This window comes from Pimephales promelas, chromosome 18, assembly GCF_988280905.1.
Source record: "Pimephales promelas chromosome 18, fPimPro1.hap1.1, whole genome shotgun sequence".
NCBI lineage: Eukaryota > Metazoa > Chordata > Actinopteri > Cypriniformes > Leuciscidae > Pimephales > Pimephales promelas.
In genome coordinates this window covers 7018657-7039730 of record NC_142786.1, presented here as the reverse complement: position 1 = coordinate 7039730, position 21074 = coordinate 7018657, and the positions used below count along the sequence as shown (strand labels likewise).

At 37.2% G+C, this 21074-nt stretch overlaps 2 protein-coding genes across 3 annotated transcripts; both read right to left on the bottom strand.

Moving 5' to 3' along the window:
• Positions 1-177: 177 nt before the first annotated feature.
• On the bottom strand, positions 178-13666 carry setdb1a (SET domain bifurcated histone lysine methyltransferase 1a). 2 transcript variants are annotated; one of them, XM_039678836.2, is made up of 21 exons: positions 13492-13666; positions 12788-12985; positions 12517-12716; positions 12407-12432; positions 10916-12254; positions 9988-10197; positions 9638-9842; positions 9448-9521; positions 9154-9344; positions 8759-8915; positions 7960-8287; positions 7647-7881; positions 5686-6050; positions 5499-5615; positions 4216-4385; positions 3906-4133; positions 3760-3807; positions 2998-3096; positions 2691-2893; positions 2488-2576; positions 178-381 (listed from the first exon to the last, which is right to left on the bottom strand). In XM_039678836.2, exons 2-21 carry the CDS (start codon positions 12976-12978, stop codon positions 264-266), a joined length of 4593 nt encoding a protein of 1530 aa, XP_039534770.2. In that variant the 5' UTR covers positions 12979-12985; positions 13492-13666; the 3' UTR covers positions 178-263. The 2 variants fall into 2 exon arrangements, with proteins under 2 accessions (XP_039534770.2, XP_039534771.2); XM_039678837.2 differs by having other exon boundaries at positions 7960-8284.
• Positions 13667-14038: 372 nt separating this feature from the next.
• On the bottom strand, positions 14039-20860 carry lrrc71 (leucine rich repeat containing 71). Its single transcript, XM_039678544.2, has 14 exons — positions 20522-20860; positions 20281-20391; positions 20057-20170; positions 19892-19967; positions 19711-19785; positions 18382-18450; positions 17992-18151; positions 17795-17878; positions 17519-17710; positions 17209-17284; positions 17034-17107; positions 15346-15457; positions 15165-15253; positions 14039-14568 (listed from the first exon to the last, which is right to left on the bottom strand). The coding sequence occupies exons 1-14, from the start codon at positions 20604-20606 to the stop codon at positions 14431-14433; spliced, it is 1455 nt and encodes a 484-aa protein (XP_039534478.2). The 5' UTR covers positions 20607-20860; the 3' UTR covers positions 14039-14430.
• Between the last annotated feature and the right edge of the window lie 214 nt (positions 20861-21074).

The window sequence follows — 21074 nt, the reverse complement described above, 5'->3', positions numbered from 1 at the left end:
TGAAAAACAAAAAAATAAAAACATAGAAAACAAATCTTACAATTAAGTCGTTTTTGATACTTGCAAATTTTATTTACACACAGATACATGACTATTCACATTTTTTTTTTTGTAGAGGTTAAAAACAATAAAAAACACACTTTAATATATTGTATTATACTTTTCATATTCAATGGGTCACATTTATGGAATGCTCTTCCAGAACAGTGACAAACATTTCTGACATGTTGAAAGCTTCAGTGTTTTATGTTGCAAGGGGCAGATCAGAGCAGTCTTCCAGTGCACCGCAATGAGCCACAGCAGCAGAGCAGAACCTTCCCCTCCACACTGCCCACCTCATAGTTATAATCCCACGTCATCTCCGTACCTGCCTTGATGCGCCTGATAACGACAAAAGAAAGGAAAAACCACACACAAACACATTAAGAATCTTGTCAGGCAATTAAAATATGGCTAAGGGGCTGTTCACACAGAAAGTGTTTTCCCATTCCACTGCTTTACTTTTTCCTAGTTTACTAATGCGTTGCGCACGTGTCTTGTGTCTTTTGCACAGAATACATTTTTCCACTCCACTGTGCTGTCACGTTGCTAAATGTTTACATGAAAAACAATGGAAACCTATTCCATTTTTTTTTTATGTAAACATTTTGCAACTCGACAGTGTTCTAAAGTTCTCAGTGTTTTTATGTTCCACTTCCATACATCTGGTGTTTTTAACTCCAAAAATGTACTCCGTATGAATGGAGTCCTTCACAGGTCCTGTTTGGTAAACCCGAAGTACTTAACAGAACAGCTGAGTCATTATCCGACAGCAGCACTAATTTAATTCTGTACCTGACCCATATTAAATAAAGACTGTGACCCGAACCTGCATTAAATCTAATACATTGTGAGAAGAACCAATATTATCCATTCTAAGTTCATGCATTTATGAAAAAAGACACGCAGCCCAACATGGTGATAAAAGAAAAAGATTAAAATGTGTATCAATCATGTAAAAAAAAAAGAAAAAAAAAAAAAGAAAAAAAAAACTTATGCCTACATAATGTGAACAATCTGCCCATACAGGCTATTTTCAACAAAATAATGTGCATAAATCCCACCATAGGCTATATAGACGCTTAGAGGTCTCCATAAATTAAAAGAACATATTGCCAAATATGAGCTATTACTGTCATTTATTATCGCAATATTTTGGATTCACTCTGCATTTAAATGCGGTTGTTTCTCCTGAAACTGAAAGATAACACTTTTATTCAAATTGCGAAAAGAACTCTTAATGACTGAAGCTGTCAATCATGCAAACGCTGTACTGAATGCAGCAAATATGCTATTATACTCCATATAACTCCATGTAAAAGCCAGAAACTAAGCTTTTTTTTTTTTTTGCACAGGCCTGTCTAAAGGGTTAATGGTTCCACTTGGTTATGAACAGTAAAAATGACAACTTTTACAACAGGGAAAACCATCAACAATCAAAAATGCATGATTTTATGGTGTCATGGCTTTACAATCAAAAAATGTGGTTATAATGGAAGTCAATGGGGCAAAAACAGCCACGAACAGTAAATGAGGGAGAAAAAGTTAAAATCTGATGCTGCACAAAAACTAACAATGCATCAAAACCAATGTTGTTTCTAATCTTTGACATGTCCAAGACTGTGATAAAAGGTAAAAAAAAAAAATCCAGTCCACAATCATATTTTATATTGAAAATAAGTCATTTTGTGTGTTTTTTTTTCCCCAAATCAGTGACATCATTTATGAATTTGGCAATTAAAGAGTTAAAATCCTGATTTTTTTTTTAAACATTTAGTAGTTTTGATCAGGACTGAGGTCGGTTAATAGATTTATGCAAAAAAATTTGAAAAAAAAAAATATTTATCTGATACATTTTTACAGCAGTTTAAAGTAGTGGCTTTTTTTTAGCCACGGACATAACGAAAGGGTAGTGAATTTGCCCAGAGTGTACTGTTGAGTTACTGAAAAATTTCAAAGCATTTTCCCAAAATATGTGTCAAAATAAGATTTGTCACCAAAAATCATTCCATTTGCTGAAACAAGGAAAAAGTTATGGCCAAATTAAGACTAAAAAAATACCCCTTAGTGGCTGAAAAAAGCCACAACAGCACATAAGGGTTAATTCCACTACTTTTCCATGCAAGCACGTACTAGACGGATGTGTTTGACTGTTGCGGCACAAGTTTAACTTTTTCATTCCACTGACCTGCGTCTCACGTTTTTAACTAGGGTTACACAGAAAAGCAACGATTTCAAATTCAATTTTTGGAAAATTTGTGCAGTTGAATAGAAAACACACTCTGTGTGAATGGCCCCTAAGAATTTAGTTAATTTATGATCTTGAATTAGGAAACACTTATGAAATCCATAGATTTCCCAATCAAAACGTGGGTAAACATCACTCATTTTGAAGTATATCAACACAATTTAATTGGTAAACAAACTGTTATGAATCAAGGAACTGACTTGCTGGCAAAGAACGCCACCCATGGGAACCGGAGGTCATGAGTGTCCACAAAGACGTTCTGGACAAACAAATTTGGACTGCAGCTATGCTGTTGAGAGAGGCAGGATTAATGGTAAAACACAAATCTAAAAGTGCATAATTTTTACAAATTCGTATTATTGTTGGCACATTTACAATCACAAAAGGCTTAGGTTTAGCTTACATTGATGTAGCGGCCGAGGTTGCCCTCTTGTCTCGCGTCAATAATGTAACAGGTCTCCTCGCCATTGAACAGTCTGCGGGTGTTGTTGGCAGACAGAGCTGTCCTAGTTTTCTCAATTTGTGTGTCAGTGGTTTCTAATGGTTTCACTCTTCTCCTGCAGGACTTTATGGCAAAGCAACGCTTTGGACCAGAGGTCTCTTTACCTAGAATCACAAATTATAGACTCAATTCAATGAAACGCTAAAAACATAAAATGATTTTAAAAAAATCTTTGATTGAATGATTCTTTAAGAGAATAAAAACTGACCGTCCTCTCTTATTTGTTTGGTCACTTTCTTCAGAGCATCTTTAGATGCTTCATGTGGCTTATGGGATAGTATTCTCGCGCCTAAGGACTCATCACAGACTGGACAGGACAGGACAAGAAAAACATCAGGCATAGTTTGCTACATAATAGAGCAGCATGAATGATGGTTGCTAGATTTCAACCTATACAATTTAGCATTTAGCAGTTTAGCAAATTGCATCCAGAACTGGATTTAGGATTAGTCTGTTTTATATCAAAGATAAAGCTAAAGCTACACAATGCAATGTGGACACTGTGGAAAGTGTGAATGCAATTTGAATTGGAGAAAAGTCTCTGTCGAATGCATAAATTAAAATAATATGGAGGTCATATCAACACTCACAACAAATCGGGCGAGTCTTAATAGTTTGTCACTTTTACATAAAGTTTATGACAAAGATTTTAAGATGTACATCCATAGTATGCAATAAACTTTCATACTCTCTTATTAGTTAGTATTATGTACTTTCCCCATCACCAGCAAACTATACAAAATGGGATGATAAAAAGTCCCGATTTAGTCTCCATATTAAACCAATATATTGAAATAAAGCTGAAATGAAACGAAACATATTAGATGAAAACCTTAATCTAAACGAAAATTACTAAACTAAAATACTTAAATTATAAAAATCAAACCTAAATCGTGGAAAAAATGCTAAAAATTTAAATGTTAAGGCTAACTTAAAATATTAATAGATAACACATCACACTGCATCCTACCTTCCATTTCCTCTTGTTCTTTGACCAGCTCCATAGGTTCTTCTCTTTCTATGAAAATGTAGAAGAAAAAAAAATCAGTTACAAATACAAGTAAACCAACACATATTCTCTTGGTTATATTGTGAATATTTACGCACACAACACACCTTCGCCACTGCTAGTGTCTTCTTGGTAGAGAGTATTTTTCCGCAACGGCCCTGTTTTCATGGTTATAGTCTTCTTGTTGCTTTCGACCTCTGTGTCCGAGCAGTACGCCTCGCTCTCATAACCCTCTTTCAATTTCTCCACCCCCTCAATGAAGTCAAGGTTGGCCAAATAGTCATTGCCGGACACCGTCTCATCTTCATTCACTTTGTCTTCGTTCACTATTTTACCTATGAGGTGATAGAAGGAGGTGGGTAAGGAAGTAAATGTTTGGGTCTAAAAGGTTTTCAGTTCAAATGCATGATTGCTTACCAGTGAAAACACAGACGAACGTGCCCTTGGCCACATCATCTCTGCAGCGGATGCCCCATCCCTTGTGCTGTGTCATGAATAGCTCCAGCCGCAGCTGTAGACCGTGCTGAACCAGCCTGTTGCTGCACATTCTCGGGTCACAACGGCACAGAGGGTTACACTCGTACACCCTACAGAGATGGAAAGAGAGTGAGAGAAGAGCGAGGGTGTAATGTCATTTTCAGTGCTGGATTGTCATGCATTACATATATAACAGGAGTTACGTAATCAGACAACTTTCAAGTAATGAGTAGTAGCCCATTACCTGGCTTTTAACATTTACCTTTTCAAATAAGCAAAGCATGTTACGTTGTTTTGACTGACACCTCGGTTCCCATGTTGAGAGAAATCGGGAATAAATGCAGAGGTTTTGTGTGCAGTGTGAATATGATGGTTATTGTAGTTTTTAGACTAAATATAAGCAGGCATTTACTCATACAGAACTCGTACAAAAACAGATTCAGTATTCCTCAAAATGAATAAAAACAGTGAAATGCAAACTCAGAATATTATGCAAACCTACAATAATTTAATGTGTTAACACTAATATATTTAATGTACTATTATCCAATGTCTTTGCTGGTGACCTTTGATGAATTAAACCATACTAATAATAAGAAAAAAAAAAGACTTCAGATAAACATCATATTTGTTTAATTTCTTTGTTTTTATTGCTAAAATAAGAGTGTTGAACTTACTTCTACTGCGACCTATTTTTCGGCAATCCAGAAGGCTTATTCATTTCACGTTTGTTGTGAAAGATTAGAGATTTTGTTTATTTATTATTAAAATCCATACCGGCAAGTCAAGAAAAAGTAACACAAAAATAACGTAACTTTCCATTAAAGGTAACTGACTTTTTTTAGGGAGCAATGCAATTTTATAATGCATTACTTTTAAAAGCAAGTTTTTCCAACATTGGTCATTTTAACCAATGTTGGATTTTACTATTATTTATAATTTTATGATATAATATTATTAAAATAGAAAACCGTTACTTTAAATTGTAATAATACTGCACAATAGTGCTGTTTTACTGAATTTATAGCTACATTCAAAAACATTTCAATGAAATCTTACTGATCTCAAACTTTTGAATGATAGTGTATCTAGTTATGCACTGATCTGGAGCAGATCATGGCTATGTTTTAAAATGAACACTGTAACAATGATGCAATACATCTGATTTTGGTGAGGCAATTCCATTGTAATCAAACAAAAATCAGACAGAGGTCGTTTCTTACCCTGTTGGCAAGCTTGTTGGTAGCCTCTTATGTGTGTATCCAGCACTAACATCTACTGGACCGCCACTGCATAAGGACGTGGCCCCAATGGTCAGCTGGTGGCATGCACATTTTGACCTGTCACATGTCAAATGTGTTTAATAATGTCATCCATAATTAAAAATGTAAGTAAATCTTAGTCAAGTACCTGTCCCGACAGCCATCCGTGCAGTCACAGCCGATCAAGAAGTCCAAGTTTGTATTGACGGAAACACCTGGAGCTGGAATTCTGTCTTTTGTGTAAGTGACATTAGGAGCAGGAGTATTGTCCACTTCATTAATACAGGGCACAGGCAACACCTCCCTACCCACAGAGATGTCCGGCAGGAAGAGGTGAGGCTGGCTGGTTGATGTGGAAGGGGGTCGGGCACGATTCACAAGCACAAACGGGTCCATACAGAACATTTCCAGGAAGAGGAAGTCACAACGCGTTTCAATCAAGTATTCTTGCACTTCCTGCATATCACATAGGCTCCGCCCACATGGAGAACGATAGAAAATGTGGAAAAACACCTAAAGAGTGCAAAGAGGAGACATTACGATAATAAAATTAATGTGCAGCTGCCATACAGAGAAACAACTCCTTTCAAAAGTTTGGGGTCGGTTAAACATTTAACTGAAGCAAAACATTTCTATTTCAAATAAACGCTGCTCTTTTGCTCTTTCTACTCAAAGAATTTTGGAAAAAAGTATCATGGTTTTCACAAAGAACTTTTTTCAACATTGATTATTATTAACATAATAATGTAATCAATTAACATTGATTATTATGATATATATGTATATATATATATATATTTTTTTTTTCTTTAAGTTTTCTGTTGTTTGTCATTTTATGTTGGTGAGGTCATCTAATTTGTGAATCTTGTTTATAGGAATGGGGTAGGAGTTTATAAGATTTTTTTTCTTCATCCTACTCCTGTTCTTTTTTTGTCATGGAATGTACTTTGTGTTCGTTTGATTTGTTAAATTGTTCTTGTGGTATTTCGTGTTGCATTACCATGAAAAGAGAGAATAGAAAATAAATGAAATGAAATTTTTCACGAAAATGTTTCTTGAGCAGCAAATCAGCAAATTAGAATGATTTCTGAAGGATCATGTGACACTGAAGACTGGAGTAATGACTGCTGAAAAGTATTGTATTTTAAAATTACATTTTAAAATATTTTACTATTAGAAAATGGTTATTTTGAGTTGTAATAGTATTTCCCAATATTTGTATATATATATATATATATATATACATTTTTGTATGCTGAGCAAGGCTGCATTTACACTGCCACCGACTTTCAATCATTTTCAATGGAAGCGTCAAATCCATCAGCGTTGTGTTTTGAGCGTCAATAAAGTTGAAAGAAGCTCAACTTTATGGTAATGACTATCGTGCTGGCTAAGTCTGGAGAAACATACGATGTGAACTTTTGCTCCTACCAAAACATTAGTTCTGAGAAAATGGAGGAGAAGCTAATAATCGGTTTCCTATCATGTATGACATGACGTTGTTCGATTATAGGGAGGGACCAGTTACAAAAGAACATGGGATAAAATAGCTGGGAAAGTTTTGGTGTCTCCAGTGAGTTGATGAAGTGCGTGCTGATGATTATAATATTTTTAACTAGGAGGGAAATAATTGCACATCAATGAACAGTGCACAAATTAAGAATGAGCGCAACTTTTATTTGAAATATTTACGAACGCTCGTTTTAAGCGGAAATGCAATTCATTTGCTCAGTGACACTGATTTGACAAATTGCACTGACTGATGCAAATAATAATAATAGCTAATTATTCTTTTTTTTTCCTGACCAAATGTGACCAAAACAGTTATAAAAATACTGTCATTATAAAAGGTTTACTCAACGTATTGCTAGTTTTTTCTGTTTATTACATTTCATGTTGTGACACCAGAGCGTCCAAAGTGTCAACAAGCTTCAAGCTATTTTGCCGCTCAAGTCGGTGGCGGTGTGAACGTACAGTTAGACACTTCTTTCAAGAGCATTAAAAAAAATCTTACTAGCCCAAACTTTTGAATGGTAGCGTACATTCAATATAGTTCTATAATGATTTCATAGAATCCCTAATGGATTAACTTCCACAAACACCACCCACCTTTCCATCAATGCGCCTCCGAGCAGTCATTCGCCGAAACTTAAAAAGCAATGGGATAAGAAGCGGATTTTCACCACGATGCATGTCGACCTGAGATGGTCTTACCCCATCCAGACATGCTGGACAACAGCGGTGATACAAGTATATGGACTTGTGCTGGTCTTGCTCTGAGACTTGCCTCTCTTCCTCAGAAACACATTCTTCTTCCTCATCAGGGGCGGGTCGTTTTTCACTTCTGGAATATAGTGTCCGGTGGTTGGTGGTTAGTATTCCATACCATCCCATATTTAACTAGTACACACCCATTACTCACCTTAAATGTGAAGTACTGATTGCCATAGCAGATTTTGCTGTTCGCGTTCTACCCTTCGACACACCGAAAGCTGGTAAGACGGCCAACTTCTGGAGGATGACCTTCGGCTGGAAAGCTGCCGACATGATAGTTTGAGGGGAGATAGATGGTTTTTTGGCGACTGTGGTATCAGATTGTCGGGTCATGCGTACAGGAATGTCAGTTGCTGAGGTAACAGTCGTTGATGAGGTAACAGTCGTTGATGAGGTAACAGTCGTTGATGTAACTGTCGGTGAGTCCACTTTTGTCGAGGAGGAAGTTTTGATGTGCTGAGGCACGGCATTTCCTGCTAAACAAGAAACAGAATCGGAGATAAATACTAATACAATAAAATAATACACAATAAAAACGTATACAGTAAACCAATTTCGCAAAAGAATACAACTATAAAGAATCAGAACAATATATATATTTTCTGGGCTGGCATGTTAAAATGTATGTGTAAACAAATGTTTGACAATAAATATTAGGTCTCAAGTATTTATGTATTATTTGATGCCATTTGATTCACACCATATTGAACACAAAAATCTGAATGGCTGTTTGATGGCTGTTTATACGCCATACTGTATTGTAAAATTAAACCGGTTGTTGGAAAAGAAAACCAAATTCAGATTATAATGTATGCACAATTAGTCACTGCTTTTTGAAGTGCCCAAGTTAACAATACCATACACGATAATTATTGCAATATACAATATTAAAGAATACGGACAAAGGTCTAGTTTTAAATGCGCATACAGGAAAAGTGAATGAATACCGGTTTTATCCGGTTGTTGAGTTTTCTGTTGAGGCGATTGTTGTGTTCTCTTTGGAGAGGTTTGTTCTGGACTGTCTTTAGAAAGACGTTTCTTGATATTTATAATGTGTTCCAACTTGTCCGAGCCTTTATAAACCCACTCCTTGTGCTTGTCTTTCTGAAAAAATAACAACAACAACACCACATTTATCAGCATCAGAATCCAGCATTCAAGATCAGAATCTCCTCATATCTGTCAGTGGGGCTTGTCAAGTGAGTTTAAATATGACATATGCTCATGAAGTACCCACTGACTTTCATGGGCGTTTGTATAAAAGGCACTAAATGATTCAGTTGAAAGGTTAGAATCAGGTTCACATAATAAAACTAGCAGACCACAATGGACTCAGTTTCACCTTATAGCAGATCTGGATCAGGCTGCCATCCAACTGAAGCACCGTGCAGGCCTCAAACTTGCCATTTCGCACCGCCTTCGTGTCTTGCCCCATGCGAAGCACCACAGCAATGGGGTTGGGAAAGACACGCATATATTCCTTCACCTGCGCCCGACATGTCTCATCCTCAATATCCCTCCACACCTTTTTAACTGCAAAGAAAAGCGTTAAAAAAAGTTCACTTTCAGAAGTCAAGCGTTTTTAGGGGATTTATTAAACTAAGACTGAAATGGAGTATGAAAGAGAATCTCTTACATTGTTTGCAGACAACATGAAAGTCCGGCAGTGCCAGATACGCTGCCAAGCCACCATCATAAAACACTAAGAACCTGACAGAAACATTTAGTAAAACTTTAGAGATATATCTCTAAAGAAAATGTTCACATACAGAATGTTTTTTGAGAATCAAATACTTTCTACATATATACTGCGCTCAAAAATTCACCTCATGCGATTCTTGCGCTCAGGAAGCTCAACCAACACACCAGAATTAAACAAGGTCTTTCCTGCATCATTTTTGTAGCTTGCCACAACACGACAGCCAACAAACAAATCGGTGAGCACAGGACGCTTTACAGGGGCCACTTGATTAGCAGACAGCAGAATCTGTTTCCCATGCTTAAACTCCACCACATATTTGTTGCCCTTCTCTAAAATGAGAAGATGAGACAGGTCAGATGATATCATTTACAACCAATGAATACCACAATGAATAAGAAATGCTTGCTTAGTAAAAAAAAACACAACCAAAACCTTTCCTTTTAATTGGAAAGATACAGAATAGACCATTCTTACCCATCGTTTGAACTTCTTGTACTGTTCCTCGAGACCACAAATTGGGTTTCCTTTTCCCCAAAACTTCCGTGCTAACAGTGAGCTTTATCTCCTCAGTTTTGAGCTTTACCTCTGGAGTTTTGAGCTTTATCTCTGGAGTTTTGAGCTTTAGCTCTGGAGCTTTATGTGCTTTAGAAGACCCAGAGGAATCGTTTATTGAAGGCTTGGAACCTAAGAAGAACAGTAACAGAGGAAACATACTGTTACTGACTAGATGGATGGATGGATGGATGGATGGGAGCGGTGACGAAAAGCATGTTATTTTATAGACACTAATTTATAACTTATTAACACTTTTACTGGACAATCAACCCCACAAAGCTCTAAACATATTAACCAAGTTATAATATTTTTTTCATCTTTTCTGATTGAATCTTTGCTGAATATAGAATAAATAAAACTCATTGACCTCAAATATTTTCAAGGGAAATATTTATTTTAACTACAACGCATGATAGAAATCAAAATGTAAGATTATTCATAACAGACAAGGTACATCTGTAACACAATATACAATGCTTAAGTTAAAGGGATACTCCATTTTTTTGGAAAAAGGCTCATTTTACCACTCCCCCAGAGTTAAAAAGTTGAGTTTTACCGTTTTCAAATCCATTCAGCCGATTTTCTGATATTTAGAATAATATCAGTAACCAGACAGTTTCTGGTCTCATTGACTTCTGTTGTAGGAAAAAAATATACTATGGAATCAATGAGACTAGAAACTGTCTGGTTACTGATATTCTTATAAATATAAAAAAATTGTCTGAATACATTTGAAAACGGTATAAACCCAACTGTTTAACTCTGGTGGAGTGGTAAAATGAGCCTATTTCCAAAAAAAGTGGAGTATCCCTTTAATATACTGTATAAATAAAAAAATAAAGCTTACTTTTTGCAGCTTTGGAAGGTTCCACAGAAGTATCGTTGCGGGAGGTATTATCAGGTTTATTGGTCGATGCCTTGGAGGGGGGGGGTTCAGGGGGATCATCATCACTGGGTATAGGACTATTAGGCGGCAGGTACTCTGGGTCCTCTGAGTCAGACGGTTCCTCAAAACTATCTGCAGGTGATGGTGGTTCACTTGTTTGTTCTTGCAGCCTGGAAGTGCTGGTGACGGATGTAGAGATTTTTGATCTCAGATTGATTGATGGACCTAGTTTACCAGATTTGCTCCTCGTTGTTGGCTTTTCCGTCTTGTCCGTGGATTCCGAATCATTCTCAGGTTCTTCTGAATTCCTCGGCAACGGTGACACTTCAGGAGAATTCTCTGTGGTCGACTCAGGCTCAGTCTGGTTGGTTTCAATGAAAGCTGTATCATCACTTGGAGTGGTTTCAGGTTCTTCTGAAATCCTCGGCAACGGTGACCCTTCAGGAGAAGGTGCTGAGGTTGATTCAGGCTCAGTCTGGTTTGTTTCAATTAATGCTGTATCTTCACTGGCAAAAGTGTCCATTTGTTCTGTAGTGCTTAATAGCGAAGACACTTCTGAAGAGGTCAATGGTGTCGCTTGAGGATCAGATTCATTTGATGCTATGGATGCTGAATTATGACCGGAACTTGCTTTCAATTGTTGTGAATCACCTGAAAGTGAAGGGATTTCAGGAGAAGTCATAGCTGATAATTTAAATTCAGTTTTAATTGTTGCACTGCGATCTGAATTGAAACTCTCGGACTGTTCTGAATCGCTTTCGAACAAATGTATTTCAGGAGTTAATGCTGTCAGCTGAGGTTCAGACTTCATTTCTGCAATGGATTCTGAATTATGACTGGACCGGATTTTGAATAGTTTGGAATTGCTAGGAGGCGAAGACATTTCTGACTTTACTACTGTCGACTGAGGCTCAGATTTTATTTTTGCAATGGATCCAGAGTTAGCACTGATAATAGTTTCTGGTTGTTTGCTTGGAATCGAAGACATTTCCGAAGGAGACACTGCTATTAATTGAGGTTCTGTCTTGATTAATTTTATGGATGTGTAGTTTTGACTAGGAGCGGTTTCGTGTTGTTTTGAAATGTTCATTTCATTAGCTGTTATTGCTGTCAGTTCAGGTTCAGTCTTGATTGGTCTAGAATTTGTGACCGATTCAGAACAGCTGTTGTCGGGGGTCGAGCTCGATGAGGGTCTGTTGGATGATGATGGTGGTGCAGCGCTTGAGGTTTTGTTCACCATCTGGACTAAGCCCTGAACAAGTCTGGATGACTTCTGAATGGCCATGGTCACCTTTTCAACCTGAAAGAAAGATAAAATGGAATGATCACTGAAAAATTAATAAAAACAATGAAAAGAGCTAAATTAACAGAAAAAAAGACAATGAAAAATGATAAGCGCAAAATAATATCAGCATGTGTAACACCATTTTTTTTTTAAGTTAACATCCTCACCATTGGTTCCAAGGTTTCTTTCGTAGCTGCAAAAGAATAACCAAAATCATGAGCCCAAAATGGTATGCCATAATGTACAAATATTTTTTATTATAATGTTTGTCACTTACCTCCCAGATCAATGACAACAAGATCATCATCATCTCCATTACAAACACTAATCTCATGTCTATCCTCATCATGTTGTATATGAATGACGTCCTGTTGTCGCGGTTCTCCTCCTCCTTCCTCTTCCGAGTCCTCGTCTTTGTAGTCCAATCCCAGCATTCCATAAAGACCCTTCATCACCGACTCACACTCAAGGACTGACCTGATATAAACAGTTAAAGGGTCACCAAGACTTCAAGATATTGGCATTAGTCACTGAAAAACACAACTTACTCGCAGGCATTGCTGTACAGAAGGCGGGTGTAGGTTGAGTCTCTCTCCCTCAGCTTCACCCACTCCTCCACCTGTGCAAGCTGTTCACGTCTCTGCATAAGATGAGGGTTTCGGTCCACCTCTTCTTGGATCCAGCGCTGCAGGTCGTCCTTCGTCATCCTCAGGAGGTTATCATCTCTCCCGCTACTCATGGCTTTGCTGTTGGAGCAGTATGATGAAAAAGGTCAAACATTTTGAACTTTTTTGTTTAACGTATGACATTAGTGCTGCATGTGGTATTATTATTTTGATCAATTTGACCATAAAGCATGTACAATATATGGACATAATTATAAATAGCTTCCAGGAGTCATCAGAAACTCTTGTAAAGACTAATAATGAGAATTAAGTTAGAGGATGCAAATGTCCAGCACTCTTGACAGTTTATTTTAAACAGCATGACTGACAGATCAAGAACTACAAAGAGAGGATATAACACAAACTTCAATGACGTAACCGTTACTTCATTTTCATTCAACAAATGTAAGGCCTAATAAAACCAAATGTTGCTATTTTCGCTATGGCAATTACATAAAGCAAGGTAATTTCATAGCTAAGGTGACATACATAACGTTACTGTGTAGTTTTCCCAACTTGCTGCTGAGGTAACGTTATTTTAGAATCCTGAGCACACTTGATTTTATGGCGTAAACTATTCCGCTTACCGTTAATGCACAAAGTCTACTACTGCTGCAAGGACGAGTCTGGATATCCTACAGCCTCCGAAATTACATGAAACTATAAAAAGTGCGCAATAAAAGAACTAAAAAAACATGGAAAGTAACAATATATCCAATCTGTCGTGCGCCTGTGTGGTAGCGGATGTAGAATCTACAAGAGACATTCTGATTGGACCTATGCACGTTGACGCGGGAGTATTAGCCACGCCCACAACCCGTAAATCTCTTCAAACACACAACGAGGAACCGGCGAGGAACACAATATATTTAACGGAGGTAGTTGGACGTAATTTGTTGAGTGTGGTTGGTCTAAATGATAATTATTGTTGTTTAAAGCTGCATCGTGTGCTTTCTATCAAATGGCGTCGCTTGCCTTTTATAGATTATCGTATGTTCTTCAAGTTCACTTATGGGCGCCGCATTGTCACGTGCCATCTCAGCGCTGGGACCAATCACAGTGGTTTTGTGAATGTGTTTTCGTATGTAATCGGAAAAGTGTGCAGTTCTCCAGGGTGAATGAAAAATAAAGAAACATAGTTATTATGTAAACTTGCTTTATTTTCATAAACATGTAGCATATGACACAATGATACATAATTATTCAGCTCAAATGTGCTGAAATATAAAGTAGCAGAAAAGAAATACAGAGCAAAATGTACAAAACTAGTTTTCTGTAAGCCTTTTAATATTTTCCACATTTTTAGAATGCTAGAAATGTTATCAAAACAAAGAAATAACATTTAGTGAACAAAAATGTTAAACAAACTAATATTTAGCACTTTGTCTAGAGCTCTTTACGGTATGTGTCAGTGTGTGAAAATTACAATTTGACAAAGATTTCATTAGACTGAGAAGTCTAACATTATGGAACCATGAGATATTGACATCCTGTTATTCTTTTTTCTTGTCATTTAGGCTACATTGCTAAGCTGCACTCGTGGTCTTTAGTTCACCATGTTCATCCTTCACCTGACCAGTGTTGTTTTTGTTTAGAGGTTCCTTGAGAGCCATCATTTCCTGTATCTTCAGGAAGATGTCACAATCGGATGGAAACCGATTTCTCTGAAAAACAAAGCTGAAATTAAAAAAGCTCTTAATCCCTGTATGGGACTTATTATGAAATCACAGCTAGAACAAATATATGACTTTATATTTTACATATATTTTTAAGTCTGAAATAATTTTCCTAAATTAGTTCTCTACATCTGACCTTGGGCTTTTTTAGGCTGCCATGCTTTATAAAGGAATTGGTCCTATTAGGGTAAATTATTTGGGGCATATTGTCCGAAACTTCACACATTCAAATCCATTTGAAAACTACTGAAAAAATCTTAGTGTTTCATAAAACAATTTTGAGTTATTGATTTTTACAAAATGTGCATTAAAAATGACATCATTGGATGTACAATGATATATAAATGAATACAAATTTATATGTATTTCCTGGTCTAAAATGAACTCACAGTGGAGCCTTGACTGCATGTGATCAAACATGGCTTTTGATTTTATTGGCTGAATGGGATGTCATATGATAATACTAAAAAGTAATTTTTTTTTTTTGGTTGAATGTTAAATGCAATTTGCTCTGCGTCATTCATAATGACGGCAAATCATAGAGGGTTTTGAAAAAGGTTTAGGAAAAGAGTGATGAGACTCACATTGAGAGAAAGACGCAGAAGTCCACCTTCAGCCTGGCCCTCCAAAGATGAGAGGAACAGTTTGAGTGACTGCTCAGTCAGCTTATTTCCTGAATTATCAGAAAAGAAAATGTTACAGGCATAACATTCTAGTACGTTTTACTCTAATACTAAAATAAAACCAAGTCTGAAATGAAATCACCCGACAGATTCAGAGAAGTGAGGCATGTGTTTCCTGAATGAATGACTTTCCCTCCAGTGTGCACAATTCCAGGATCCAACAGAGGAATCACCGTCTCAACCACCTCCACTGTCTGACATACAAATGTTCCTATGCTTAATGTGAAGGATGTTTAATTTTCAAAGCTCTTATTATAGCAAAGATGTTTCCTAAACATTTAGGAAGTTATTTTCTCTTACTTCTTAGTCCATGCCATTATCTTATCTTGGACTAAGATGGGATGGATAGTCGATATTCTGAACCAATTTTTTTCAAGCACATACCAATTCCAAACCACATTAAACTTGTGTATAACCATATATACGTGATATAGTTGTGATCAAAATAATTCAACCCCCATTGCAAATCAGGTTTATTGGCAAAATTTACAGACTTTCAGCTGTTTGCGATAAACAAAACAAACAAATGTAATTGAAATAGCTCAACACAACAAATGTTTCAAGTTGTTTCCCTAAATTCAACTGAGTGAAATTGCAACTTTTAATGCCTTTCGCAATCTCAAAATTACTCAACCCCCTGAATAGCAACAGCACAAGCCAGCAAAACAGGTGTTGCCTCAAGCCATCAAGGGCTTCATTAGTTGCACCAGCTGTGCTTGAGCTAGAACACATGAAATATCTAATCTGGCTTAGGCCCCGTTTACACGATGGGAAAACGCAGATATTTCTCTGCGTTTTGCCCTCTCATTTACACGAAAACGGCATTTTTATCACAGAAAACGATTATTTCTAAAAACGCCGGCCACAGTGGAGATTTCTGAAAACGCTGGTTATGTGTTGCCGTGTAAACTGGGAGAAACACCGTTTTAGGTTCTCGCTTGTCGATTCTGAGGATTCTGATTGGCTTGCATGGCTTTATCCTTAACCCCTACACTGCCGCCAATAGGTTTGGCATAGTTATGATGGCACTCGACGGCGTGTGTGAACGATGTTATTTTTGAAAACGGAGAGGGGGAAAATATTCGTTTTGCTAAATACCCGGCTTTGTGTAAATGTGGCCTGAGTTAGTTGAGTGTCACGTTTGACTGCATTTTAGAAATATGGCTATGTCAAAAGGATGGTCAAGTCAAGAGAAGATGCTTTATGTTCACAAATGTTGTTTCATGTTTTATTGGGACTTATGATCTGCTGTGATATTAGCACTGAGAGTTCTGCACCTTACTTGTGAAAATAGTACCAAAGCGAGAAAAAAAACTGTATCATATCTTATTTGGCCCATTTTACAAGTAACAGAAAACATGCTTAACAATTATGCACATCAATACAAGGCGTTTTTCACTTCCAGCCATCGTTAATAATTATATATCGCTTATAAATTATTATAAACAAAATTAATAGTAGTTTTTAAGATTGATGTGGTTTGGAAATGGTCAAATGTGCTTGGAAAAAATATGATCAGAATATAAACTTGCCTAATAATTATGAAAGCACTGTATTCTCTAGCTAAAATGTGTTCAAAATGTTTGACAGATTATATTATTGTATTATTTTTAGGTGCTTTTTTATTGTATTATCATATTATTAATTACAATATTATATGTAAGATCATATAATGATTGGTCAATAACAATTTCATGAAATAAGTATCTTAAATATTTATTCACCCATGTATATTTTTACAATGGGATGAGTTGTTAAATTAATTCTTACCTCTTGTTCAGAAACTCTCAGAATCTTGTCTTTGGGTCCTATCTTTCCAGCCTGACTACGGGGAACTTTATCATCTAAGTGAAAAACAAGAAGTGAAATATTCACCTTACATGTAAACCATCAAATATAAAGTGCACTTCTGAATCTCAAATAAAAGTCAAATTAGTTTAATGACCTTTCTTGGCCACTTTTGGCTCCTCTTTCTTGGCTACATGAGCTGGCGCTGGTTTCTCCTCTTTTTTAGAGTTGTCCTACACATAAACATTCATAAACAACTGTAATCATAAAATCGAAATCATAAGAGACACTCTTTTAATGTGTGTGTGTTTGGCATGCTTCTGTCGCAAGCAACAATGCAGGTGTCAATAGGATACATAAATACAATGGCTAGCATAGTTCATGTATGTTGGTTGGATTCCCGGCAACGTTCGTTTAGCCGCAGGAGGATGTTATCAAAGCCATGAGCCTTTCCGAAAATGCTTTACCTTCTTTTTGGTGGTGTTCTTTGCAATCTTGTTGAGGCGATCCAGCGAAGAGCTGCTGCGGACGGAAAGAGGCTGTTCCAGTGAGTCTGCAAGACTAACCAGGGACGGCTGGATCACTGATTGTTGAACTTTAATTAACAGCTTCCTCCTCTCAACTATCTCCTCATGTGTCAGAGCAAATGGGCCAAGCACCTAAACAAAGAAATGAGAAAGAGTTTCATAGAAATATGCACGTTTCACAGTCTAATGTCTCAACTAAGGCAAACTTATGCGTACCTCAGCCAAACGAGCTGCTCCTTCATCTCCTATTTGATTGTGGGATAAGGACAGACATAGCAAGGAACGGTTGAAACGCAGACCCTTTAGAAAGAGGGATGGGGGATAATAAAAACTCAATTTTAAGGGTATGCAGTCTTGACATCATTCGAAATAGTCCGAACACCTTCAGACGGACAGCCTATAATTCTACACACCTGAGCAATGTGTTTTGCACCTGCATCACCAATGCTATTAAAGGCCAGGTTGAGTGACAGGAGGTTTTTGTTGGCAGTGTGCACAGTGGACAGAGAAGAGCCAATCAGACGAGCTCCTTCCTCTCCTATGTGACTGTTGCGTAGTGATAAGTCTGTCAGCCTGCATAGACATTATTTTAAAAGAGCTGAGTGTAAAAACTACAAATAATGCATTTCGATAACATTATAATACATTTAAGTTCTATATTGAAAGCAGCAAATGTACATGTGTACCGACTTAACCATATTTAATAAAAAGTTCAAAACAGCATTTATTTGAAATAGACATTTTTGGTAACATTATAAACACATTTAAATGTGTGTGCATGTGTGTGTTTAAAAATAACTCACATGCTGTCCTCCCCTATAAGTAAGTGGTAGCTCTGCTCAGGGAGTGGATTGCCATCCAAAACCAATTTCCTAACAAGATATAAGTCATTAGATGATGCCATCAGATTTTCCAGTATCTATTATCACTCTATCATAATTTATTTTCCGAAAAGATCATTTGGGTAAGATTTACCAACAGTTTGCGGCAGTGCAAACCCTCTTTTGGAGTTAAAACACTACTCTTAGGATTTACTAAAGACACAGTGAAATATTTTGTACTGAAAAGGTGTGGACAGTTATTTTTGCAGATGACCTTATAATAATTGCGAATGCATTTGTAGGAGTTTCCCTTTCAGACACAAAATTTATGGGAGTAGACAATTTAAGTGAATAAAGTTTCAAAGTAATTAACTAAGGTTAACGCCATTATTTACTGCCCAAAAAGCACGCCTTAAACCAGACGCTCCTGGTAGTTTGCATTGGTCATTCTGGAAATGATCCGGCTGCTTCTGTGTTTTTTAATTTGCACTTTCCACATCCACCAGAATTTTTTTGGAATTGTGCTCTCACGCTAAATTGCACTGTTTAGTCAATCTTGCCTTTTGTCTGTGGTGCAGCAAAAAGTAGACCTATAGCATAATTTCATGAAAAAGGATAATTTAAGACTTGGAAATATGGTTTACATAACATTCTGAGATCTAATTAATGTTTTTTGGTGTTCCTATTATGCTAGTTTTGGTTTGGAGGTCTTCTACAATAGGTTTACATTCATCCAAGGTCAAAAAAACACCGAAGCATCTCCTCTGTGTCTAAAACAGTTCAATAAAGGATTCAGTCTCTCTAAATCCCAGACAGCAACATAGTGTCGGCTCAGATCCGGGCCACATCTGGTACATGTGGATTCCACCCGTACCATTAGATGTGGGGCCGGATCTGGGCCTAAACTATGTTGGTGTCTGGGACCCCTCCTTTCCAAGAGCCTACTCTCCTCTCCTCTGTTTGGTCAAATGGCCCAGTCTGTTGTGATTGGTCTACTGCTTACAGTGCGTGTTGGACACGATAAGATACTAGAGCCAGACCAATATATCGGCAGGGCGATATTATCGGCCGATATTAGGCATTTTCCAAACTATCGGCATCGGCAGTTATAATGAATGACTATTTTGTCGAGTTTAGTTTGTCCACCAGAGGATACTCTACACCGTTCCTGTTGGCAACACTCGTTGAGTTGGTCATGAGACATACATTGCTTGAATAACAATTAAAAGAATGTGGGTCTTAATGGCACAAAAAAGGGATTAATGATGGGAATTTTAGACATTATAGCCCTTAAAAACAGTTTTGACTCACCTGAGATTTGAGCACAGAGACACTGTGTTTCTCAAGGAGGCGAAAGTGCAATCCGTCAGGCCTACACGCCACATGCTGCAAAGCATCACCGTTATTGGGAAATGGACATAACATACTGTTTATTTTGCAACACTAACACCCATAAACATACATATCAGTGATCACACACACAAACGCTCACTGTAAGCACTGGAAATTACTGAGGGACGGCAATGTCCTGCTCAGCACCTGAAGCATCATATCATCCACCTTCCATCCTATAGAAAAAAAAATAATAAAAGACATTTTGATCTGAAAAATTTCTTTGGAGTTTGAACAACTGCATCTAATAAAGCAATGGCCTTACCAGATATCTTGACCGTCTTAGGCTGGTCTTCATTCTCCAGCTCAATCTCAAGGCAGGGCTCAGAGGACCATGTTGTCATTTGACTTTCTAAGGATATCTGAGATTGATTGTGTTCTTCATTCCAGGTTGGGGTTTTTATTAGGAAAATGAAGAGTTGTGTGGTGTTAAAAAACATCTTTACTTTAATAGGGGAGCAGAACACAATTGTCTTATACAACATTTACCCATCACAGATTTTGACTGCTTCAGCTTGACAGAAGGGATCTTTTTCACACCCATGAGTTTACAGAGTTCTGTGAAGTCCAACTCCAGATTTCCTGAACACTGGTAATCATCTAGTGTGAATGATACCACAACACAATGACAATCAGTTGACTTTAATTGCCATCATGGGACATGGCATATATTTTGGTTATAATAAATACCACATTATCAAAATCCAGTCTGACTATTTTAGTCGGATACCTGAGGTTTTAGATGTTTCCTCCTCAATCCCAGAATCCACCTTGTCCACTTTCTCTTTGGAGGGTTTCTCAACTCGTTTTCTCATCTTTTCAGTGGGAACCTGTTTCAATTTATTAAAACCCAAAACAAAACAAGATAATGAATTTAAATGATAAAATTATATATAGGCTAGTAAACTTTGCTCATTCAGCACTAGCGTTGTAGCGGGCTCAGGTTGTATTTCGTTGCCGTGCCAACCCATGAAATTCAACAGTTACTTTTGAAGCCACCTAGTGGATGGCGGCAAGCCTAAGCTCCTTTACTGTCTAAGCTCTTGTCCGCCATATTGGAACGGTCAAAGTTGACTGTACTCAGAGTGTAAAAAAAAAAAAATGACCGAAAAAAGACTTAGACACAAGTATGAATCAGTATATTTATATCTGAAGCACACTTTAGCAGATGATTTAAAGGCTTCAGCCTTTAGATAACATGACACTGTACCATAGTTTAAAACCCTGCAAAATGTTGAATTAATACATATAAGAACCCAAACCAACACATTCTCACCTGTGAA